This window comes from Micromesistius poutassou (assembly GCF_964030765.1).
Source record: "Micromesistius poutassou genome assembly, chromosome: 20".
In the NCBI taxonomy this organism is placed as follows: Eukaryota; Metazoa; Chordata; class Actinopteri; order Gadiformes; family Gadidae; genus Micromesistius; species Micromesistius poutassou.
The window spans coordinates 13001580-13027323 of NC_140290.1; the positions used below are offsets into that span (position 1 = coordinate 13001580).

The 25744-nt window shown below is 41.8% G+C and overlaps 4 protein-coding genes across 4 annotated transcripts; 2 read left to right on the top strand and 2 right to left on the bottom strand.

Annotated features, from left to right (window-relative positions):
- Window positions 1–2539: 2539 nt before the first annotated feature.
- On the top strand, window positions 2540–4014 carry bet1 (Bet1 golgi vesicular membrane trafficking protein). Its single transcript, XM_084484898.1, has 4 exons — window positions 2540–2678; window positions 2804–2910; window positions 3014–3070; window positions 3326–4014. Exons 1-4 carry the CDS (start codon window positions 2660–2662, stop codon window positions 3479–3481), a joined length of 339 nt encoding a protein of 112 aa, XP_084341024.1. The 5' UTR covers window positions 2540–2659; the 3' UTR covers window positions 3482–4014.
- A 40-nt stretch (window positions 4015–4054) lies between these two features.
- On the bottom strand, window positions 4055–20386 carry LOC311365382 (putative acyl-CoA dehydrogenase 6). The gene is made up of 9 exons (XM_084484897.1): window positions 20175–20386; window positions 13530–13650; window positions 9872–10001; window positions 9080–9186; window positions 8495–8662; window positions 7591–7764; window positions 6970–7131; window positions 5712–5862; window positions 4055–4805 (listed from the first exon to the last, which is right to left on the bottom strand). Exons 1-9 carry the CDS (start codon window positions 20364–20366, stop codon window positions 4718–4720), a joined length of 1293 nt encoding a protein of 430 aa, XP_084341023.1. The 5' UTR covers window positions 20367–20386; the 3' UTR covers window positions 4055–4717.
- A 416-nt stretch (window positions 20387–20802) lies between these two features.
- Window positions 20803–21630, bottom strand: gngt1 (guanine nucleotide binding protein (G protein), gamma transducing activity polypeptide 1). Its single transcript, XM_084484759.1, has 3 exons — window positions 21560–21630; window positions 21254–21352; window positions 20803–21012 (listed from the first exon to the last, which is right to left on the bottom strand). The coding sequence occupies exons 2-3, from the start codon at window positions 21347–21349 to the stop codon at window positions 20887–20889; spliced, it is 222 nt and encodes a 73-aa protein (XP_084340885.1). The 5' UTR covers window positions 21350–21352; window positions 21560–21630; the 3' UTR covers window positions 20803–20886.
- An 890-nt stretch (window positions 21631–22520) lies between these two features.
- tfpi2 (tissue factor pathway inhibitor 2) lies at window positions 22521–24405 on the top strand. The gene is made up of 5 exons (XM_084484757.1): window positions 22521–22627; window positions 22744–22914; window positions 23120–23299; window positions 23471–23644; window positions 23935–24405. Exons 1-5 carry the CDS (start codon window positions 22558–22560, stop codon window positions 24015–24017), a joined length of 678 nt encoding a protein of 225 aa, XP_084340883.1. The 5' UTR covers window positions 22521–22557; the 3' UTR covers window positions 24018–24405.
- Window positions 24406–25744: the final 1339 nt, after the last annotated feature.

A 25744-nucleotide genomic window follows, 5' to 3' on the forward strand; every position in this document is an offset into this window, starting at 1 on the left:
GCTGTTCCTGATAGCTGTTGTCTCTCCTAATGAGATTGCATGATAATATAATAACATGCCAGCTGCTGCCAATCGCTTCCCTAAATCAGCACAGCATGTACCAGCTATTAACCAATCAGCTAACGACATGACCTCATCTGCACTTCATTATTTTAAGAGAAAACTGGGTCATTCGTGGAAAACAATAAGAAATTCAATCAAATATATGCACAAGCAAACAAGTCAAGCCTAAATCGTAAACTGTTGTTTTTGTGTAATTATCGCATATTATAAATATAGATTTACTTGATTTATCATGCTTTGTATACATTCTCCTTGCACCTACAGGTAGCTCCCTTCCCTTCCGTTATCTTTGTTATCTAGTTTGCATTTGAATCCCAACTGTAAACAAGATTTGTATTTTCAATTAACTAGGCTCCAAGTTAGACGCTGAGAAACCCTTTTTCGTTCACGTGTCTTTGATCCTTTGAAGTTTGTACCTACAAAATGACCCTAGAAGTCAGTAACATTTGCTCATGGTAAATCACATGGTTCACATTCTGCTCCTCATTTAAAGATATATATTTTTTCAATTTAAAAATAAATATATATAACCTGTTCAGTGAGGTGATGTCCAAAGCGTCTTCGACGCGCATCTAAAGGATCAATCTGTCTTCTTTCAGATCCCCAGAGATGTCATGGAGGCACAGGGCCGCTAAACAGATAGCCACTTCCCACACCATGGCTCTATACAAGGCCTCAGAGGAACACACTAAGAAGGTGGGTGTGTGTGTGTTTGTATGGCAACACATTATCTCCAGCTAGAGGGGTCAGATGTATTTATTTCTGAGCTATTGGATTGCTAAGAATTGACGTCATGGAAAGACATTCTAATCTTTTCAATCAGATTTGCTGTCTGCCAGTGGTATTGGCACCAAACTATAGGTGCGGGAAAAAAAAGATTTATGGAGGCACCAGAAAAGGTAATCAATGGAAGGCAGCATCTCGAGGATTAGGGAACTATTGGAAATCCCTTAGCGATCATATACATCACAGATAATACATTCACTGTGGCCATTGTTAAACCTGCCTTGGATGTTTGTCTTCCTTTGATGTACCACACATTCTGTAAAACATTTTAGTGAAGCATTTTCAGCTCATCAAAAATAAAAGTATCTCTCTTTCAAGATCCATTTTTTTGTTTTGTTTTTTTGAGAGCTATTATGAAGCTTATTTGTCTTCTTTTGAACCTATAATTGGTGCATATATGTGCTTCTGTTTGGCATACTTGTCAATTAATGTAACTAATTTATGTGAATATGAATTAAAATGAATGCAGCTTGCAGCCTGCACCTGTCTGTATTAACATTCATTTGTCATTTCAATTTATTGTGGACTATGACTGTGGTGCTAGGTATTCCTCCCAAAGCTGTGTACGAACACTCCTAGCAGAATGCACGTTTAAAGGGCCTGATGCTGATTGTAAAGTAGGGGAGGTTTTGTATGGGGTCAGTACAGGTTCATTAATAATAAATGCACAGAGAAGGATTCACAAATGTATTTTGTGATTTATACATAAATGACTCTTTTCTCACAAATACATTTCAATGCACACACAAATGGATATCGGTATATGTTTAAATGTAAAATAAATCCATAAACAAAAATAAGTTTCACAAGCACATTTCTGATCCACACACAAATGTGTCTTATTTTAAATAAATGTAATATAAATCCATAAATATATGAATAAATTTTATTTTTGCAATTTTCATCAAAAAAGTATTTGGATGTTATTACATTTATATACAAACTGTTAAACTTGAATTTACAAGACGCTTTTCATTTGTGAACTTGTTTACATTTGTGTGTGAACCTGTATTTACAGTATATATGTGGTTTTTCGAGACTCTCCTGACGTGGCTGGATTCACAAATGCATTTTTTTCAACAAGGAACTCTCTGTAGCCAATTACTATGAGATGCCTCCCTCGTTTTCAGCCATTTCAGCTAATCACATTTGTATGAGGATCAGAAATGTGTTTGTGACACTTATTTTTGTTTATGGATTTATTTTACATTTATACATATCAATATCCATTTGTGTGTGCATTGAAATGCATTTGTGAGAAGAGTCATTTATATATAAATCACAAAATACATTGAATCCTTCTCTGTGCATTCATTATTAATGAGACTGTACTGACCCCATAGTTTTGAGCCTGTAGTTTGATACATACAAAGGGAAATAATAACAGTGAGTCAAGTCAAGGCCGTTTGGGGTTGATTGGGGGAACTAGATCAACTTTCTTATGATTATTCTTTGATTAACATTTCAAAACATGTTATACTGTAACTACAACATTATGGAGGTGAGCTAATTCTTTTGTTGTGCTTGCTATTAAGTGTTTGACAAAGTTTTTTTTTTATATTTTAGCATGACTTTCTGTGATGAGCTGGTTTTTATATTGGTTATTTTACTCATAACCTCTCCAACTTTCATTTTCCTTTTACAGCTGAGTTGGCATAAGTGGGCGTTTCCTTACAGGCCACCGTATGATGTCGTGGCGTTGTCAGGCTATCACAGGTTGTTCGCGTTGGTCACATCTGATTAAACTAAACGAAGTATTTTGTCGGAAATAGTTATACCGTAAGATATCGTTTGTGATCAAGGAGTCAAAATGAGGCGCGCAGGTTTAGGTAAGATAAAACAATGTGGTTTTCATCTCGTTTTGAAGCTGAACGTTAGCATCATTGTTGCCTTACTGTTAATGTTTATGCTAGCTTGTGTTGTGTTGTTATAATAGTTGACTTGTCATTTATAGGCGAAGGGCAACCCGGCAACTATGTCGCAAGTGGTTACAGTGTATATGAAGAAGAAAATGAACATTTACAAGAGGGTCTTCGAGCGAAAGTCACCGCCTTGAAGAGTGTAAGTAGTTGTAGGTTCGGTCGGTTAGCATACTGGAGGCTCAGGAAGCAAACAGCCTGAGATCATTGACGCATCAATCACGCCATGATCTGTCGCTTCACAGCTGACCATCGACATCGGGACCGAAGTGAAGTACCAGAACAAAATGTTGGATGATATGGTGAGTGTGTGATGTTGTCGTGTAGTAAAATATCCCCACATTGGCTACGCGTGCTTTTTATTTTTATTTTTTATATCATTTGATATTAAGATAAGTCAAACATGTTCTATGCCTTTCTATGTTATCAAATAAGAGCTCATTTAAACAATATTAATTTAATATTGCTATTTGTATGCAAAGTGTTGGAAGTGTAAATGCATGTATGATATCTGGACAATACTTACAATGTCTTACTGTGTGTACCTCCCAATGTAGGATACAGACTTTGATTCGACGGGTGGCTTGCTTGGCGCCACCATTGGAAGAGTGAAGCAACTCTCCAGAGGCAGTCAGACAAAACTGCTATGCTATATGTTGCTTTTTTGCTGTTTTGTTTTCTTTGTCCTATACTGGTTCATTAAGCTGAGATGATAACGTCTATGTACTCCCCTCCTCGTTCCATTTGACTAATTTCCATGACAACCCACATATTTTGTCTCAGGCCAAAGATGTGAAGTTATTCAGAAAGATTGAAGGTTTTTGAAGGGAAGGTCCAGGGTTGCCTTGAACTTATTAGACATGTTCCCCTCACAAATATAGAACATAGTTTAATACTGAAAAAAGCAAATATTCTGTAGAACCAAGCCCGTCCAAGTTGGCTGATCTCCATTAATTAAAATAGCACATAGATTATCAAATTGGTGCCAATTAGTGGAAACTGAGCAGATAAATACTATGAAATTGTAATATATCAAGGACAAATGGATATGTAGGCATGGTGAACCCTACTGATAGTTTTTTTTAATTGTTTATAACCCAAAAGTGTTCAGATTCCATTGTGGACAAGTTCATTATAAGAAATATGATTTTAGAATATGTACAAACTTAATTTTTATGATGAATCTGTTTTTTTGTCATTTCAACATTGTATTTAAATGTAAATAAACAATCAGTACTCATGGTAATCTGTTGGTTTGTTTTACAACAAAAGATGACGCCACAAAATTATTGCCAAAAGTTTAATTTGAACAACATTAGTCTGTTTAACATTAAAAAACCCATGATGAGCCCTTATACAATAATTGCCTTGGATCAAAAATATCCATTAAAATGCAGTTATTAAATCATTTATAACACGGACACCAAACACTGTTCTCTGTACCATTGGGACATCATTGTAACCACAAGGTTAGATCATTTACCTTGGTGGACTGAACCAGTAAAGGCCAAATTATTCTTTTGCTTACATTATATTCAGCTTTTACTTTTCTGTTGATGACATTCCTTTCATTTATGGCAGACTAGTTGAGAAGGTTTGCATGCATCTTAATTGTACGCCATCATCTTCACATAAAGATCGCCCGATGTCAGTAGCTTGACGTTCCACGCATCAGAGACATTGATGGAACAGAACCATACATAGAAGCACTGGCCTGTGCTGTACCTGTTGCAGCTATTCTACACTTCCATCTTTGTTTCATTGAAAATGTCTTCCGGAATACCTCACTAATGCAAGACAATCGAACATGACAATCACAAACTGCTACTTCATTGAAAATAAAAATATGGTTAAAAAAATATTAGTAAATTGCACTTCAGTGATTTTGTAAAAATCTGGGTATCTGGGTAAAGTGGTATTTGTGACGGTGTGTCACGTCAATGATGAGGTCACTTAGGCAGGGTGTCCATGTACTTGCATATGATTGCCAACATTACCTCATCTGCCCCACCACCAATGGATATTAACCTGGAGTCTCTGTGGAAAAATACGACACATTTTTAACTGTTGGAAAAGAGCTGATTAATAAATACACACATTTTTGTAAATGGTCCTCATTTATATAGAGCTTTTATACAAAGCGCTTTACAGTGTTGACTGACATTCACCCATCCATGCACACATTCACACACCGACGGCGGAGTCATCCAGCCAGCTCATCAGGAGAAATTAGGGTGAGGTGTCTCGCTCAGGGACACCACGACACTCAGCTAGGAGGAGCCGGGAATCCGTTCTACCTCCTGAGCTAATGCCGCCCCAGTTTTATTAGTATTGTATTATTTTGTAGTGCAAAACCAAACATATTTCCCCCACTTCAAGGCTAGCCTTTCCAAGTCTATTATTATATATTATTTTTAGGCTTTTTTTTTTTCTACTTTAGGCCTAATGTTTCAAATTGTCATTTAAATTTGGTGTTTGGTGTGATTTCAGTGTTAAGATCTAGGCAGCCTGCTATTGGGGGAAAATTGGACAGAACGGCAGAATCACCAATCACAATACCTCTGGCAGGAATGTGTTCTCCCCACGGTTCTTTTCCTTTGTGCATTGTACCACTAACCCTGGTTTGGCTAGCCAAACAGCCCCAGACTATATTAATACCCCATCAATAGATGGCGCTGTAATGTAAAAGTTATGCTTGAAGAGTTTCAACTTCAAAGAAAGCGAATGAACAGCTATAGCTCAATGTTTTGGCTGGTTCTCTTGCATTGTGGAGAATTGAAAATGAATGCCAAGGGAAACAATTAGTAATACCTCTTAAAGCATATATCATATCATATATTATAGCCCGCCTACAATTATGTATAGCTGGCCATTAAACAGTCAAAAAGAAGAAACATTATATCACCAAAACCCATAGAACAAACGTTTTTGTTGTCTGCTCACCGGTAAAACCTGCTGACCAAGACGTCGTTGGTGAAGCCCATGCCCCCCCAGTACTGGAGGCAGCTGTCCCCCAGCTCTCGGGCCAGGCGGCCCGCCTTCAGCTTCGCCATGGACGCCAGCTTGGTCACATCGTTGCCCCTGATGAACAGCGCTGCAACCAACAGAGAGACCAGACAGACAGACAGAGCGAGACAGATAGGGAGGGAAAGGTGAGTTTTGATTAAAAACAACAATGTTATGACGGAAGACAAAAAATTGAGGGCAGAGGTGATGAGACAGAACAGGAGGAATTCAAAGCAGCAGCAGCAGCGTTTGCTGAGATTCACTACTGATCCACTTCATTTGTTTCGCTCTCTGGTGCATTCTGTCCATTGAGCTTAAACAACAGAATGCATCATGGGATTTTTTGTGGACAATACTCCTCCATGTGCTGAGGAATCAAAAGAGAATCAAAATATTGCATAACCGGGAACCACATCCCGCATGCTGTGGCAAAACATTATTACCAGTACCACGGATAGCAAGAAGGGTAGACACACAGACACACACACACACATGCCTTTGTTCTGCCATGGTCGGACAAGAGGCCCTTACGAGTGCTAAACTGCTGGATTATTGTACTAAAATGCTGCCAGTGGCAGCTGAAGTGGGTCAAACACAGCGAGGACAACAGTGGACCTCAGACCTCTGGCCGACGCGTGCCCCCCCTCATCCACCTAGTGAATCACAAGCCCCGGAAGATCAATAGCCCGGGCAGCGTTCTCCTTTCCTTCATAGCTGCGGGAGGTCTGGCCCTGGGCCGAGTGTTTGAGTGTTTGGCGGTTTTTCCGGGGAATGGTTATATTGGGTTCCGTTTGATTTCGTGTTTTTTTTTGTCTATGGGGAATCTTTTGTCTATGGGGATTTTTTTTATATGTATGCATGACACCTGGTAACAATGCCCATGTGCGCTTCTTTAATGCCGATATTCAAACACCATCACTTCACTTGAAACCTCCTTTCCGCGTCCTGATGACTGACGGAAGCGACATACAAGGCTCCGTCTGTCTTGTCCCATCAAAGAGTGGCAAAAGGAGTCCCAACGCCCAGCCGAAAAAAGGATCCCCAAAATCAGCACCGTACCATCATCCTTCAGCAAGATCCCCTTCACGACCTGGATCTGAATTCTCCACAACCCGCTGAAATGTCACTACAAACAACAAGGGGATAGTGAATTCAGAGTGGATAGCGTTGGCCCTTAACGGTGTGAATGACCTACCTGTAGCACGGTGCAGGAGGGAGCGAAGCAGCTCCACCTCCGTCTGCAGCTCGGCCAGCCGGAAATGCACCGTCTGGTGGTGGAGCACGGGCATCTTGAAGATCTTCCTCTGCCGCGTGTAGTCGATGGTCTCCTGGATGACGATGTCCATGGTGGTCAGGGCTGGACACAGAAGGGAGGGGGAGAGGGCGTGTGTGTGTGTGTGTGTGTGTGTGTCAATACCACACTGTACAAATGTCTTTAAAACTTCATTATTCATTATTCAACCGGAAATGCTGCACAACACTAACGAGTGAGCAAGACTCGGCCCCCGGCTTAAAGTTGCTCGCAAGCGCTTCACGAGATGATTATCCAAGGACCAGAACTACTAGACTAATGAAGGACAAGGGGGTCAGGGGGAGGGTGACCTAAGCCCTCAGGCTTTACACAGCAGAGTCGGGCAGAACGTACTCTCCCACTCTTCCCTCAATTTCTCAATTTACAGCAAGGGGGATTTACACGGGAATGCAACCCTAAACACCCTCTGAGTGACCCGATGTGGAGGAGCAGGAAGGAGAAGAGATTGAGGGAAGAAGATGAGCAAACACGCGTGGGAGGGGTGGGGGGGGGGAGATCACTCACTGTTGGCCACTGCCCAGAGTCTCTCTTCCTGGAACTGGAGCATCTGATAGGTGAAGCCCATGCCCTCCTGGCCAATGATGTTCTTGCAGGGCACGTGGACGTCATCGAAGAAGACCTCGGCAGTGTCTGATGACCTCATCCCCATCTTGTCTATTTGCCGGGCGATATGAACGCCTACGGGCACCAAGGGGAAACTGATGAAGAAGCAGGCCTCGCACTGGGCTGGAGTTTTAATTAAAGTACATTAGGTCATATGCGGAAGGCTGGAGGCTGCCTTGTGAAATGAAGAGTTTCTGTGGAACGCGGACAGTTATGTTTTGAAAGACGGGGATATTGCAGGCGAGCAATGTGCTGTAATAGTGTTGCAAAATTAAATCAAACCAACCAAAAAAGTTTTGGGTTATAAATTATTTTGCTGTTGTATGCTGAATTGACTGTTTATCACAATCAGCAAGTAAGTGCCTCTGTTGTATGCTGAATTGCATTCATTTAGTCCCATTTAATAAATATGTCTCTATTGAAAAGGCTGTACACCCAAAAGTAATGAGAAAATGAAGAAAGTAAAGTTCTCTATAAATGCAGTCGATTTAATTTAAATTTTTGTAAAAATAGCCATTTAAATAAAACATTGTATTATTTAAAAAAAAGTCAGCATTTACACTAATCAGAGAACCACTGCCCATGTTGTAAAGCGGTCATTATCTTCCTACCGTTATCAAACATAGATGACTTTATTGCACACATCCATCATAAGATTGTTTGGTTTAGCATCAGTGTTTATGCACTTATTTGCATCACAATACAGTTGTAAAATATCCATACACCAACAACAACAACAACAACTTCAGTCGATGACATTGATCTATTGTGAGCGTTCTGGTGAAAACACAGATTCATTTTTTACCGGGCAGATCCATGGGCAGACAGATGAGTGATTTATTGCGGTGCGGCGGCCCGTCACTGGTGTTGGCCAGTAGACACATCCAGTCCGCCTGCGTGCCGTTGGTGGTCCACATCTTCCCCCCGTTGATCACGTACTCATCCCCCTTCCTCACAGCCTTGGTCATGATACCTGCGGTGAGGAGAGGACAAAGCGTGTGGCTGGACCGATACGCAGAGGGAGATTTACGGCGTGTGAGGCTGTCTAACGATTGCCTGCATGGATGGATGGATGGATGGATGGATGGATGGGTGATGAAAGAGTCAATGTATCCCCAGAGCCTCTGAAATGTAACCACAACTCATCTCTATCCGTCTCGTGAGCGTCTACAATGGGAGTCAGCTTCCCAACAAAGAAAATAAGGGTTATTGTTAGACTAGGTACTTCCAGTACAGGCAAAGACAATCATTGTATGGCCAAAAATAAAGCTACTTCAATCAGCGTCAATTGTTGTACAGCAGGATAGCTCTGTGTAAGGGCTGATGAAAGAAAGATCAGATCTGTCTTTCAGATCATTGAAGACAATAAGGGAACGGCCAAGGGACGTACTTGAGACATCGGATCCAGCCCCCACCTCGCTCACTCCGAGACAGGCCACTTTGTCCCCCAGGATGGAGGGCAGCAGGAACTCTGTCTTCAGCTCATCTGAACCAAACCTGCACACACACACAAACGCACGTTTTAAAATCTCTCCCTCCCTCTCTCTCTCTCCCTCCCTTGCCGTCTCTCTGCCTCGGTCGCCATCTATAAAATGATGTAGATGAAGAGATGCTAATTTTATGAATAATAGGGTGTTTAATGGTGTGTCAACGCAGGTTAATGGGGTCTTTAGAGAAATTTAACTTATTTTTTCCATTCAGTGGAAAAAGTTATTTACCGCCAAGCAGAGTGCCTCTGCATTGTGGCCTTACTTGCTGATTGTGATAAACGGTTTTACATGCACAGCAGCAAGTGCAGCCCTGCGACCTGATGAATTAGATGCAATTTATGCTTGGCGTAAGGCATATTTTCTGATTACAAGTTGCTGTGTAGCCTTTGAAGGGTGAACAGATGTGCAGCGATTAGCGAACAACACAAAGGTTCCATTACGAGGACGATTGGCAAAAAAGTATGGCTATCGCTTATTGGCACACACACCAACGCACCCGTGCCCACGCACTCACGACTCACAGTTGGCCTTATTTCCGTCATTCCCTTTGATGGCGCAATTGGTTCTGCGTACCATGGTCCAATAGATTGTGGAATAAAACACATTTATTTCTCAACATGAGGCGTGAGTTTGTGAGTCATCGCCGGAGCACGGTTCCATTAGCTAACAGGGTGCAGGCGTTTAGGGGGCACCTGGCGAGCGCCGGAGTGGCCATGTCCGTCTGGACGCCGATCGCCATGGGGATGCCTCCGCAGCGGATGGTACCCAGCTCCTCGGAGACCGCCACGCTGTAGCTGAAGTCCAGGCCCAGACCTCCATACTCTGCAGCGTGCACGCACGCGCACGCGCACACGCACACACACACTTTAGTTGCCGAGGGTTACTTTGCTGAACATCAAATATACAAAAAATACATACAAAAATACATACAATACAGCAACATTATCAAATAAATACTAATTTAGTACTAATACATGCATCATTAAATACATACTACTGAAAATACAATAACTTTTAACATTTTATAACATTTGCTGGTAAATATATTTATAGTGAAAATGGCGAAAAGATCTCCTTGTAATCCATTTATAGAATGGTGAGCTATATTGTACCTAACAATAATGATTTTGAGGCTTTTTTGTCCATGCTGGCTCATATTGAATTAAGTAAATAATTGTTTGTATAAAGCTATGTATAAAGCACAAATGTTGTTGAGGCAAACGTATCCAAAAGGGTCTGCATTGATTGTTTGCAAGGATGTTTACGACTCTTCCCATCCATCGGTCATGAATACAATCAAACTCATTTCAATTAAGGTGAGAGGTGTTGAAAAATTAATTCAACCAAAGCCAATGATTGCAAATGACGCAAGCAGTGCGTACTTGTTTCAATTTACGGTTGCGCTTGTGCTTCTTTTCTTACTACGGGTTAAAAAAATGTTTTGTTTTCTCAATTCTACAGTGTGGACATGACCTGAGACTGAAGACAGACAGTCTCAGGTCAGGCTGACAAGAGGGACCAGGTTTAACATGGGAGGGTGTGGGGGGGGGGGATATAAAGACAGGAAACAGAAACAGCTGCATGGCGATAAGGCTCCGATGGTCCTGGAAACCCTGCCGTGGATCATGTGGACGAAGGGAAGCGCAGAGCTTTTACCCACTTTCATCAAAACAGCTGCCCCAGCGGGCCAGCACAGGAGAACATACACACGCAACAGATGTTGCCTGGCATATTTCCTTTATTTAACCTTTAATATCAGGTTGAATAAAGTCTCATTGAGGTGGTGAAAGCTCTTTTGCAAGAGACCAGGGAGAGAGTCCAGACTGAGCGAGACCAGAGTGAGAGAGTCCAGACTGAGAGAGTCCAGACTGAGAGAGTCCAGACTGAGAGAGTCCAGACTGAGAGAGACCCGAGTGAGAGAGACCAGAGTGAGAGAAAGCGAGGAAAGAGACACCAGAGAGATACCACAGAGAGAAAAACAAGAGACACCAGAGAGAGAAAAACCAGGGAGAGACCAAAGAGACCATAGAAAGAGAAACCCAGAAGAGACCAGAGAGAGAGAAACCAGGGCAAGAAAGACCAGAATAAGAGAGGGAGAGAAAGTGAAATAGGCTAACCCAAAGTATATAGTCAAGATGTGCATCTAATTATGATTAATCTTCTATGACATTCTATTCTCGTCGTCTCCGTCTATTCCAATGCATTTATTATATTCTGTACAATTATATTAATTTATCATGTGTGTCATCATGTGTGACATGACCGTGTACTGTACACTGTTAAAGTTGCAAATGTAGAAAGGAAAAAGTCAGAAGTGTAATCGTTTGTAAAAGACTTTACAAACGATAAGAAAGATGGCAAAATGGCAACAAAACTAAGAATGAAGTAAATATTAATAGGTAAAACTTTGCAAATCATTCAAACCTCTAAACACTACCATCAAAATATTAGGTTTAATGGGGGAAAATGTGTATCCATCAGACGGGAGAAAAGACCAATGCCAGGTGCTGTGGAAAGAACAGATAAAATACAGCCAGGGGAGCAAAGGGTCATCCCTGTTGACCTCCCGACCAGGTTCCCATGGCAACACTTCCTGTACTTGTGTTTTCAAAAGGGAGTAGCTCCATGAACAGGATGCATTCATATTCTCTACTCCTTACTGTATATAAATGGTTATACATGGAAATGTGTGCCTGAATTCTAAGAGCACGGCTTTGAGTACAGGACATGTCAACAGAGCTGTCGGTCTCATTCTCACATGGAACACGGGAAGCTTCTCAGTGCATCGCTGTAATCCTGAGTGGTCCTGTGCGTGCACAATAACATTTTTCCATGTTGATTAAAGATGTAACCACCCATACTCGCTTTCTTTTAAACCCCCCCCCCCCCCACTGTGTCTTTGAACACACAACAATACTACATAAGCTTAAAAGGAGGTAATTATGTTGAATTTGTAATTTCCCGATTTCCCAAGGAATTTATATTTGTCAAAGGAAGTAGCAGCATGTCTTGCAACAATGGAAACAAATAACAATAATGTCGACAATGAATATCTTTTTTGACAAAGTTTGAATCTAAATAATGATAGTCCAATAGCCTGCAGTAACAGCTCATTGTTCTGTCAGGATATTGGGTTATCGTCTCAGGACGGGCCAATTCTCACAGCACTAGGCCCGCTTCAAACAGAGCATATTTAAATTCCCATGTGGTAATCCAGTGCGTCTTAGATACCATTTCCTTGGCCCTGCCTTACCGTCTAATCCTTACAACTAATTCTTAAGGGATGTGCACTCAGCACATTCTAAATCCCCCCGCTCCATCTTGTTACCACAATGACCTCTACATTTACAGGGGATTTTATTTTCCTCTTCCCACAGTTCACCATACTTACACACAGCCTTGTTTCGATTTTACAAACCACAACATTCAAAAGACTACTGAATGTGTTGTGCCCCATGCCTGGACCCAGCTGCCTGCACCATCTGGAGATACCATAACAGGATGACAGGTGTGCTGTGTTGCAACCTGCGACCCTTTCATAACCCAGAGATCTTGGGCGACGTGACACACATTCTCAACTGAGACCCCTATAATGGGGAAAATATCACATATAGGAGCGCAACGCAAATCCTATAGCGAGCAAGGACCACAAACCAAACCCATCTCTAGCTCTAATTTCCTACTTTATTGGTTTGTTTTAAAACCAACCGATGGAGGTGGCAACATTGTTAAACTCAAATCATGGTTGTGAGTGTACGCTTCTGTGAGATGATTGGGATTATGGTGCTATTCTCAAGAGCCTTCTGTAGTATGATTGCTGATTATGGTGCTATCTCAAGGGCTCTGTACTATTGCTGCAATTGATTGGTAGCATTACATGCTGGTGCAGGACGCATTTTCCTCCCAATCCCCTACAGTAAAAAGCTATTTATTGGACGATTGTATATTGCATTATAAATGCCTAAGGTAGGCAAACAGAATCTCTAAGTGATACAGGCACTGCAGCGACACAAGCAGACAAATGTATTCAGATGTCATGGAAATCCTGATGTTTTCTGAATTTAGTGATGGCCACAAAGAGAAAACAAAAGCTGAAAAAAAGCTTTTATTTCTTTGCTTTTCACCCCTTAGCAGGCTGACATTTTTCAGCCTTATTAGAGCATTTCATTATGACAAGGTGATGCAGGCGTCAGGTTGCGCTGACCAGAGTTTCACACCACAATGAAAAAGCAATCATTAGAACTAAAAACTTGGTGTATCGCAGTTCCATTATTTGTTTCCGATGTCAACATTTGATTTCAACATTCGATTTCTGCAGAATATGGACATGACAGATCATAGTTGTCCTACCAACTGGTTTGTTGACCCCTAAAACGCCGGCATTCCCCAGGATCTTGAAGACTTTGTGTGCAGGAAACTTTCCCTCTGCCTCCCACTGGTCAACATGTGGGTTGATCTCCTGGTCAATGATCTACAGCAGAAACACAACAGTGATCGTGTGTGTGTGAATTTAGTATATAATTTTTTTTACATCTTTAGCATTATTGCCTTCAGGTTTAAGTATCACTTAATATAAAGTAGTTTCGTAAAGAAATTGCTGTGCAGAATGTATAGCGAATGCATACTGACGGTAGCAATGCACGCCCTTATACATGCTTTATTGTTGCCATTTCACCCATCAGGTTAGATCGGCATGCGCAGCTTCCTAGCCCCTCTTTTTACAATGTCGTCACCATTTGTGGGTTTTCCCGTGGACCTCAGAGCCCACATCCTACATGGGTCTCTCCGGAGACAGAGGGTCTTTTGGGACTGTCATGGGTAGATGCGTATGAGCGTCGTGAGCTAGGTGGAAATCACTCAGGAGCAGACGAGAATGATGGAAAAAGATGGGATATTTTATTTTTCCCAATTATGGCCCATAAGGCAATAAAATTAAAACAAAAAGAAAACACTTAACTAAGCAAAATAAATGGACTTGAGAGTCACAAAAATATAACAAATCTTCAGCAAACTGGACCTTTACACAAGTCCCTTAATGAGAGCAATAAACAGACATACGTCCTTCCACCATCAGCTCCCCCGAACCACTGACAAGCGTCAGCTTAAATAGGCCACCCATCCCCTACTAATTGGCACATACCAATATACACGTTGAGACAGGGGTGTTACAAGTGAAAACACATAACAGCTTTAAACAGCTACAATTCTCCTCTCTATAAACTAGAAATATTAAGCACGGTAAAACCGTGTACGAATGCTCTATTTTGGCGTAGCCAAAATGTATAAAAACAGCAATAAAAATAATAACAATAACTCGGGGTCACTTCCGGTTTACCCGGAAGTCGAGACGTTGATTTAAACACCGTCGACGCGGCACACACGATCCCTAATACAAACACTAGACGAGACACTGGTAAGATGAACATTTACGCTGTGATAACATGTAACATTTAAACAAAATAAACAGACCCGGAATTTGACAACGACATACTTGTATGAGTGGTTATTGTAACAGAACAGGTGACGGTAATGGTAAATGCTATTAAACAGAAAGTTGTAATGATGGTACTTGCAAGATTGTATTAAACTGTCGTAGCGCGTATGATAAATGACATGGTTGATGAAATGATTTTAAAGCAGTATGACGGTAACGGAATACATAGACAACTAAGACAAACACACAGGCAACGTTAGCACTCAGTCTCTTGTGGGTAGCGTATCGCTACCGTGACGGTAGCTATGCGCCCCGTCACAGGGACAGATACGACCCCTTGGCATTGCCTGAGAATTATTCTTTGAGAGATACAGGTTCTCATCAGAGGGTATTTGCTATTTGATCGTCCTCGTTGAACCTTATGCAGACAGTGCTTACTGTTGCGCAGTGTCTCTGTGAGAGAGTGGTAGAGTGGAGGTAACGCGTCAGTCTTGAGTTTCTGTGTGCGGGGTTCATCTCCCAAGTGATGTGCATTTGTGTGAAGCTTAAAAAGTCCCAAAACATGTCATATGGAATACTTATTCACTAAAGGTTATGGAATTATATTTTTGTGCTTATTTCGAACTTGAACCCATGTTCTTAAGGCCGTGCTGGCACCACATCTATGGGGGTAAAAGGCATGATGGTAGCCTGGCTCCGCCCGCCCACCTACTTCCGCCCAAATTTCATTTTCCCTTCAGTAGTCAGTCTGGGGCTGGGGCTTGTTAGTGGGATTTTGCCCGAACAAATTTCTGTCTGACCAATCAGCGAACAGAGGAATTGGCTGAGAACGATGACGTCGAAGTAGCGACGTATTGTCAATGACAAGACCCAGCCTCGACAGTTGACTGCAAACATTATCTCTGTCCTTACTATAGAATATTAATGTAGAATTTGTAATTGTTCCTTGAACTCTAAAATTAGATGAAAACCTGCAGCTATCGTTGACAGACATATTCACGCTTCATCTTGTTTTGTTTGTGTACACAGCCTGCGCATGCGCGCAACGTAGTTTTCGGCCGGTCCCGGCGTATGACATACGTCACGACCAAACGCTATTGCGATTGGTTATGGCAGATCCAGAGTGGCACTGGGCAGATCCAATAGTTTTAAACTTCAACAGACACCCGCCTCCAAGTGAGTGAACGTTTGCCAATTACAGCAGTTCCAGACGTTCTGTACAAATGAAATGAAGTACGATGGTCTGGTAGCACCAGGCTAGCATGATGGACCGGTGGATTTGAATTCCGGTCGCTGGCATTCGGGTCATAATAATCCACTACTCCACCGCCACTACCTCACAGCGGTTGAAAACATATGCGATACATTTCTTATATAGGGTGTATTTAAAGTGAATTCCCTAAATTATAGAACAAGGCAGGTTGGATGTTGCTTATGCATTTTGAAATCATGACATCTAATGGGATTAATGGCAAACAATTCATCATTTGGCATAGTTATTTTATAGTATATGCGGAATCCTTTCACTTTTACGAATTTACACGATCGGCTATTTTTTCCCAGCATGCCTCCCTAGCCAGTATGTGCAATTGTGCTGCCCCTAGCTGTTATCTGATTTTTGAACTCCTCATAGGAGTTAATTATGACTATCTGTTCGATCTTGAGTGAAATAGACTGCTCTTGCTCTATCCATTTTGTAAAGGTGAGTAAAATGACGCGATAAACGCCCCTTTCACGTGAACGCGCGTTGAACCTAAAGCAGAAAACCTGGCTCGACTAATCGAATCCTAAGTGAGTGTCGTAGTATCATTTAACTCTGATCACGAGTTGCGTCTCTGTCGATCAAGGTTTTCCCAAGAAAGCCTGGGTATGTTCAGCGAGGTTCGTAGTATACCCCACTGATGTCTTGTGGGTAACCTGCCTATGGACCGGGATTACACCCGTGGAGAAAATGTTTGTGTGTCTTCCACGCAATGAAACATTCTAAAAACTGTCATGTTCTTCAATCTGAATACCACAGTCGTAGACAGAGCTTATGTCAGCCAAGGATACGTCCACTATGATTAGACTTGGCTTGTGGAATTACATAGACAAGTATTCACAGCCTTCTGCTACTGACCTTTACTGAGTAATGGAATGGGTTCAGATAAAGGAGCCTTGAAGGCTGACTCAATTTGGAAGCACTGGAAGAGGTACTCGCAAGCTCCATGGAACAGGGCCCCGTTTCCCGAAAGCATTGTTAGCCTAACGACGTCGTTAACACCGTCGTACGATCATCGCAGAATTTTCGGACCGTTTCCCGAAAGCATCGTTACGTAACGACGTCGTTAAAACCCTCGTAGCCAACGACGCCTACAGGGGTACTCGTTAAGCACTAGGATGCATCGTTACTATAGCCTCAGTGGAGTCACCAGCTGGACATTCCGTGTATTGGATGTGTTTTATTAAAACACGTCATCCAATACCACTGAATATCCAGCTGGCGCTATTTCGCAATACCCCAAAAACAGTGGTTCCCGCATATATATTACTCGTAGACTACTGTTAGATTTAAACAGCAAAGACAGAGACATGTTAGAAGTCAACACAAATATAATTTATTGCAGCAATTTAAAATTCCAAAAATAAATGTACCGATGAAACGCCACGTCACAAGGCAACCCTATCACAAGGCATATAATAAAATCAAATGATTCCGTTGCTCGTGTTGGAGGTCGCTTGCGAGCGGCACTTGCTGTCTGATTTTAATTCAACCATCGTGGTTAAAATGTCCTCATATTGATCAATGACAGAAGACATACTGTAGGGCCTACATGAATCATGCTGAGACCAGCGGGTGTCGGAGAATTTCTGCAGGCGTTTTTTGTTCCGATTGTTTGCCATAAAGCACTGTAGGCGCGTCGGTGAGGCTGTGATGAAGTTCACTATTTATTGGACCGTGTCTAGACAGTTACGAACATCCCTGACCTTAGTGGAGTGCACAATCGCCAAGTTGAGAGCGTGGTTTCTGCAGTGAACGTAGACTGCTGCGGGAAGCTGCTGCGAATCGATGCGTGCCATTCCCGCTTACATTGCCCGCATCATCATACCCCTGCCCAACAATATGGGCAGGAATCTATCTAGACCAGCAACAGCAATAGCCGTGTCAATGCCTCTGCGTTTGAATGATAATGAATGAATGGAACGTTGCATTTTTAATGTTGACACCAAAGTTTCTAGAGAGTGCGCGGCGCGTCAATCACTGAATGAATGAATGAAACGGAATGCAGGAATCAGATAAAGTCTGCCCTCTTTGCGGCGCAAAGCATGTTTCAGAAATCAGCACATTTGAATAAATGCTATAGGCCTAGTTGTCACACAGACACATGCTTTTTTTTTTTTTTTTAATATGGAATTATTTCAGGGGAGAAAATGCCGTGAAACAATGTACGCACGGTGCGTTCGGGATTAGGACTGATATAGCATAGGTCGGCCTAGACCAAATCAATTGTGTTTTAATATTTGTAGCATTCATATTAGTCTATTCTTTTCGTAGGCTACTCTGCTGTTGGCCTTGATGGGGAGATATTTTTTTGCTGCCACAAAATATAGTTTAATCCAACAACATTCCTGCGTCTCCCCCTCATACGGAGCCCATTTCAGCACCGTGTCAGTAGACAGCTACAATCCTACGACGTCGTAAGAGCAGAGCACGCGCGTTCATGTTAAGATGAGTTTCGGGAAACGCTCCCCTAAAATTAACGATGCATCGTGAGATCCATCGTACGATGGATCGTACGAGCATGGATCCATCGTTATCGGGAAACGGGGCCCAGCACTTTTGGGGGAGAGACTGCTTTGCTGTGAAACGCATTGCTGCATCTCTGTCTGCACACACAAGCTGCTTTGAGCCGCTTTGCTGTATGGAATATATATACCCCTCTTGTGTGTACCATTTTGTAGATCTGAGAGTTATGATATTCATGACGTTTGAGTCAATGCTAAATGTTTTCTTCGCAATGTAAGCTTGTATACACCTTACATCGAAAGATGATACGTTTTACTTGAGATGGTGAGCCCACTCAACAGATTTGCTAGAAAGTGAGTCAACAAATAATAATAAAAAAAAGAGTATAAAAGCTTGGACCGTTTTTTTTAGGTTGCAACATTCTCGGTCCTGAAATGAATTGACTTGTGTCAGAGCAAAAAATTTGGAGTTGCCATCATGAATACAGAATTTTAAAGAAAATTTGTACTGTAGTAGTACTGTATAATTACAAAAAATTTCAATAATGCTCTTTCAATAAAGCAGCAGACCAAGGGTGACCTAGCCCGGCAACGGTATGTCTCTGTGTAACACACACACACACCACTATTAACTAGGGTTCGGAACAAATTATCGAGACGGCGATATATCGTCGCCCTTCTTCGTGCGATACATGATACACAGAAACGATACACTGGCACCAAATATTGATAGATTGGAATCTTAACGGAACCCGGGTGGCTGCGGTAAGGACTGCGCCTTAATGGTACACGCTCTACCCAGTGAACTACCGGGGCGCCCCAAATATTGATATTTTCATTCATAAAATAAGGGGCAATAAAAATATTTCCCTGCTCTCAGCATCACCTTTTTATTGCTCCTCGAGGCAATTTGAAAGAGAAACTTTCTGACTACTTTAACCAGCAACAAACTGTCCAGGCATCCTTTTTGAATGAATTGCTATTTAAAAGCCTTGGTGAGTAACGTTTTGTTAAGGGGTGAGTTTGGTATTGTACAAACTCACCTTGGATGGCTCTGACCTTGAACATTCAGGGAAGGATATCCTGTAACCCTAACTTTAGCACAGTTTTCCAGAAAACCATTGGTCACTCAGTTTGCCCTTTCCGTTATTCCCAGTTTATTTAAAACCACTGTGCATCCTATGTGGCTTTACTCACAAGTCAAGCTTCCTCCCATTTAAAACATCCTTGATTCACTGAATTAATTTAGCCTTTGTTTATCCTCTGAAGACGCCGGTTTGATGAAATGTTAATATTATATGCAGCAAGACGACCCTGCCAGCTATATTTAGAGCAACGGAAGTCTACCAAAGGAGGAAAGTGTGGTTGAGTCATGGTTTGCCTTTGTTTGTGTATTGTGTATTGTTGTTGAATTTTGATCGTAAATTGATTACGGTGATTACTGCCGGCAAAATACCAGCCCTTCAATGGGAAGCCTTATCACAGTAGTTAGTGGTTAGTTAGTGGTAACGCAGTGATTGCTCACAAGGCCTTATGAATATAGTCTGTGGTCCTCCTGTGGTTAATGTCATTTCAGATGAAAACCTTTGGACTATTTTGTCATTGGGGAAGCGTATTGTTTCAACAGTGGTAACGTCAACACAATTACATAAACTTGACCCCTCACCTACTTGCGTTCACTGGTCTGGTGCGAGTACGTAAATTACATAAGAAATGAATACTCTTTAATATCCCTTTCATTTTTTGTTTCTTTTTACAGTTTATTTTTAGAAGTCCACGTCTAACCGTTATGAATGTTGTCATGTTGTTATAATCATGTGCTCTCATATCCATACCTTTTTGATGGACTCCTTTAATGCAAAATGCTCTGGCGTGTAGATCAAATGGTCCACCGTCGTCTCAGGGGCTTTGGAGGGAGTGTGTTTGGAAGACGATACATTTTGTGACAACGTCCGAAAACCTCCTAAGGTTGAGGATCTGTACAAATGACAGATGCCTGCAATCTGACCTGCAGCGCGGAAAGCCATGTTTGTACCACAGAGGGTACCGTTTGTACGGAAAGACCGTAGCGCCAAAAGCGATTCAAAATTATAAGGGCGGCCGTAGTTTATCAATACATTATTAGAGCTAAATTGTAATTCGCGCACTGTTTAGGAAACAGACAATACATTTGCTTGAATTAACTTAAATTAAAATGTTGCTCGCTGTGTGTCATTGTACTACCTACAGTAGGTACCTACATAGGTCTACCTGCGTACTCCACTAAGCCAATCAGGGAATGTCATATCAACAGGTTCGGCCAAGGCCATTCCTTTCAATGAAAAGCAACACCAACACACATCAAACTTTATCTCACCAAAACTCTGTGGGAATTTATTCAAGAACTCATGAATATGAACAACAAGCTGCCACATTAACCTCTATGTCATTGCAACTACTATTCTTCGCGCAGGCCTGTGAGTGATGATCCATTGAGACGTGGGAGAGGCGGGAGATAGTCCTTGAGCACTAGTGAGGTGCAAAGCGAACAGCTCCTCGGTTCCCCGTCTAGCAGATGACGCAGCCACCTTTCTCCTTGAACGGGTTCTTGTCCTCGGGAATGCCTTTCACCAAGATGTCTTCCTCCTCGGCGGCCACAATGAGGTCCTTGAACTCCTCGCAACATTTAGATGTCTGAAAGTGACAGTGACAGTGGCATTGACATTCAACAGCTTTTTCATTCTAATGGCAATAAAGTAACATCTATATCTCTCTGCTACTCTCTTTTTTTTCTCTTATCGCTCTCTATTACTCTCTCTTGCTCTCTCTCTCTCTCTCTCTCTCTCTCTCTCTCTCTCTTGCTCTATCTATATCACATGATACTAAATATATCGATAGATTAATAATAGTATCATATAATAATAGGCTTTCTTACCAACCACCTCTCAAGTTTGACTTCTTTTTTCTTCTGGTCCAGTTCCATCTGGGCCTTGTCCTTGTCCGTCAGGGTATCCATATCAATGAATGGCATCCTCTGTGAAGCACAGAACTGTTTTCAGTTGGATATCTTATACATAGTCATCATATTGGCTTCCAGGCGTTCACTGTCGCTTTAGCACATCCTATGTAAATTCCCTGTCATCATCCTTGTTTAAGATAGGAAGACATAGGACGACACAGAACAATCAATTTGTTCAATAGAAAACAATGAAACACAATTAAGTTGAGCAATTGTACTTACGGCTGTTGAACAGAGATGTCTGTCAACTCTGCCAACTTCCTGTAGAATCCTTCTCCCCGGCCTCAATCTGGGTTATAAAGTAATCCGCATAAACAAGCCAAATCCTGTAATCTGATTAAAGCAAGCTGCCTTCGTATTCCTCCACCTCTCTTTAACAGATTTTGTCAGAGGGCAAAGTCAATTCAAACTGGTGTCTATTTGGATGCAGTGGAAATGTGTGTACGCAATACATATGACATGTGAATCTCCATGAAATGGATCAATGTTAAAATCATTTGTTTTCCTTGTGAAAGATATGGGTCACGGGGCAGTGCTATGCGATTGAGATCACTTTGCTAAAACGGCTAATCTATATTAAGCCTCCACCTATTCTGTTAGGAGATACACATAGTGCCAACTGTGATAATCATAGCACTATAAAAACACGGAGGAACTCCCTCATAACATTTAAAACTTGAAAAGTGTTATTATAATTGGAGGTGTCAATATAATTGGAGGGGTGTGTGTGTGTGTGTGTGTGTGTGTGTGTGTGTGTGTGTGTGTGTGTGTGTGTGTGTGTGTGTGTGTGTGTGTGTGTGTGTGTGTGTGTGTGTGTGTGTGTGTGTGTGTGTGTGAGAGAGAGAGAGAGAGCGAGAGAGAGCGTGCGCGAGAGAGAGAGCGAGAGAGAGAGAGGGTGTGTGTGTGTGTGTGTGTGTGTGTGTGGGGGGGGGGGGGGGTGGGTTGTGGGTAAAAGAGCAGTAACATGATTACTGGTTAATGAATTATGAAATATATTTTTGGCTTAGTAATAGCATGGTGAGGCACCACCGTCCACCGACATCTATGATGATCTATGATGCGTAATAATGAGGAACAGTTTTTTTTTGTGTAATTTCGTTTAACTCTGTGTATCCCGCCCATTATTAGTTTCCGCCAGAAACGTGCCGCGGCTATATAAAGTGCTGGGTCGGGATGTCCGGAATACAGACAAGTCTGGGGTTGAACTTGAAACAAGCACAATGGACCGCAGCCTAACCCTGTTCACGCTGTTATTCTCGTTTCAGCACGTTTTTTCGCTACTACATAACGGTAAGAAACGTCATATTTTGGTAGTAAATTGTTTTGCAAGGAGATAGCGACAACTTCACTATCCTTCACTAAGAAACACATTTTGCATTGCACACTGTCCTGTTTTCCAATTTTAGGCGTCTGCCTTCTGCAAGTGGACGAGGGGCCGTGCAAAGCATTGATTCCGAGATATTATTATAACACCATCACGCAGAAATGCGAAGAGTTTCACTATGGAGGGTGCCAAGGGAACTCCAATAACTTCAAGAGTTATCAGGAGTGCCTGAAAACATGCTTTAGAATCCCAAGTACGTTGCCGTAAAACAAATGCATATCTGCAAGGGAATACACACACACACACACACACACACACACACACACACACACACACACACACACATATATATATATATAATTATAGTAACGTTAATAACTTAAACAACAAACTGTTTAACAAATTTGACCCCTCCATTAACTATCCATATGATCTGTTTGTGTTGATTTTATTTCCAGAAGTTCCACAAATGTGTAGATTCCCCCAAGAGATTGGCCCGTGCCGGGCCTCGCACCAGCGGTATTCCTTCAACATGACCACCATGCGATGCGAACCATTTCACTATGGTGGCTGCCAGGGCAATGCAAACCGCTTCCAGGACCTTAAAGTCTGCAATGAATACTGCAGCCCCTACAAAAGTGTGTATTCTTTATGCTATACAGACTGGCCATAGTCTTTGCAAAGTGCATTGGCCTGTATAGACCTGTGTCTGCAGTACAATACCATAATATAAAGTTGTAGAAATTGATTACAGGGACTCCTTTGACTTTTTTTCAGGTTTTGACTGTGTGTGTGATCTTTGTTTACAGCCATTCCTATTCTGTGCCTGGATATGCTGGACAAAGGGAAGTGTGCGGCGTCCATCCCACGCTATTACTATAAAGCATCCAGTGGGACCTGCGAGGAGTTCAGCTACTCAGGCTGTGGTGGGAGCAGCAACAACTTTGTATCCAGGAGAAGCTGCATGGACGTCTGTGTTAAAGGTCAGCCATTAACGTGTGTGTGTGTGCATGCGTTGGTGCATGTTTGTGTGCGTGTGAGCTTGTTGTGTGCAAGCGTGTTGTTCTAGATTTGAATGTACCTGCTGCACTTCTGAATTTCTTGCTGCATACTTAATGAACGAAGTAGGAGAATCATCACATGTCTATTAGGACCAAGGACCACTGCTGTGTTTCCCGCTTGTATGAAAGACAATATGCTGCACAAGAAAGGAGTTCATTATGTTTTCTTATGAGTGTTATAATGTTAACCTTTTTTTCTTCTATTTCTCTAGTTCCAGGAAAGGCAAACAGACACCGGGAGAGACACCGGGAGAGAAGATACAGAAACAATATGATTAAATATGTACTTGCTTAGAGGTTCAAGCTCCTCATTAATGGATCACTCAATGCAACCTGCCATGGTTGGAAGTAGGACTATCGTTTGCCACTGAATCGTTTGCCATCGTTTGCCTGAAAAATGACATTGCACTGCTCCCTGTATTAAACTACAGTCAATATTATACTGTGAAGTTGAGCAGTTGAAACAGAGAGTTTCCATTAATATGAATCCATAATCCAACATATTATTTTGGAGTATTATTTGGAGTATATCAAGTTGGAGACTGCTTCACTAATGTGACCGATCTGGCATTTGTATACATTGTTATATCTTGTATATGTACAGTATATAGGCCTATATATATATGAAAATATGTGTGTGTGAGTGTGCGCACATGAGTGTTTGTGTGTGTGTTTGTGTGTGGTCGTCAACAATATTCTGACAATGGTCAATTTGACTAACTGTTAGTTTTTTATTAAATAAAATATATATTATGATTAAAACCAAACAGGCATTTTTTTCTACTTATCCCTTCCCTTTGAATCAACAATCCCCCCAAAATGCCATAATCAACATGAGACATCTGAAAAAAAAATGCAATACAAACAATGCACAATGCACTAACAAGCCATTTGCGTGACTCACTTTTTTCTCAGATTTAGTTACAATCTGCCAATAACCAAACAAATGTATCACTGTAACATTATCTCAAATGTATAACCCGTCTTCTCATCAGCCATTCAAGAGCAAGTATGATCCTGTCAGGAAAAAACTTTACAGCGATTTGATTGTTAGGAGATTTGTTATTGTTAAGAGGAAGTGTAGCATTTAGGAAATGCCATGGTTCCCCCATCTCCCATGTCTCTTAGGCAAGACTATGATTACAACCGCAAATGTTTTCCAAACACACTCTCACACACACACACACACACACACACACACACACACACACACACACACACACACACACACACACACACACACACACACTCAAACACAAACACGGGAAGTCTTAAACCTCACTGGCTCTTCTGGGTGCATGTGTATGTTGATAGTAGAGTAAACATTTGAACATATTAAAGTACTGGTGATATGTTTTATGTTGTCTTACCAGGGATCACAAGGTGCCATAGCCACAGGGGTTCTCAGACTTCAGACCCACCACTAATTTTGTGCAATAAAATAAGCATTTCCCTTCATATAATACCATGCCAAAAGAGTGAGACATTTCTGTGTTTTATTGTTGTTCATTACAATTTTCCCTTCTTCAGTCTTTTTCAGGCCTGTGATCATAAACAGGGAAGGGAAGCTGGCATACAAATACATTTTTGGGAATGAAATATTGCTATAAAAATAAATCTGAGTTTCCAGCTGAGTTCTTGACCCTGACGATGTTTGCATGTTCCTACTGTGTTCACAGTGGTTTCCTCTCTCTCTCTCTCTCTCTCTCTCTCTCTCTCTCTCTCTCTCTCTCTCTCTCTCTCTCTCTCTCTCTCTCTCTCTCTCTCTCTCTCTCTCTCTCTCTCTCTCTCTCTCTCTCTCTCTCTCTCTCTCTCTCTCTCTCTCTCTCTCACCCAAAGTGAGCTGGAGCAGGCGCACCAGGACAGTGTAAGCCTGACAAGGAATTAAGTGAGTAGCAATACCAATGAGGAGTAGAAGGAGGAGAAGGAGAAGGAGGAGGAAAAGGAGGAGGAGGAGAAGGAGAAGGAAGAGGAGGAGGAGGAGGAGGAGGAGGAGGAGGAGAAGGAGGAGGAGAAAGAGGA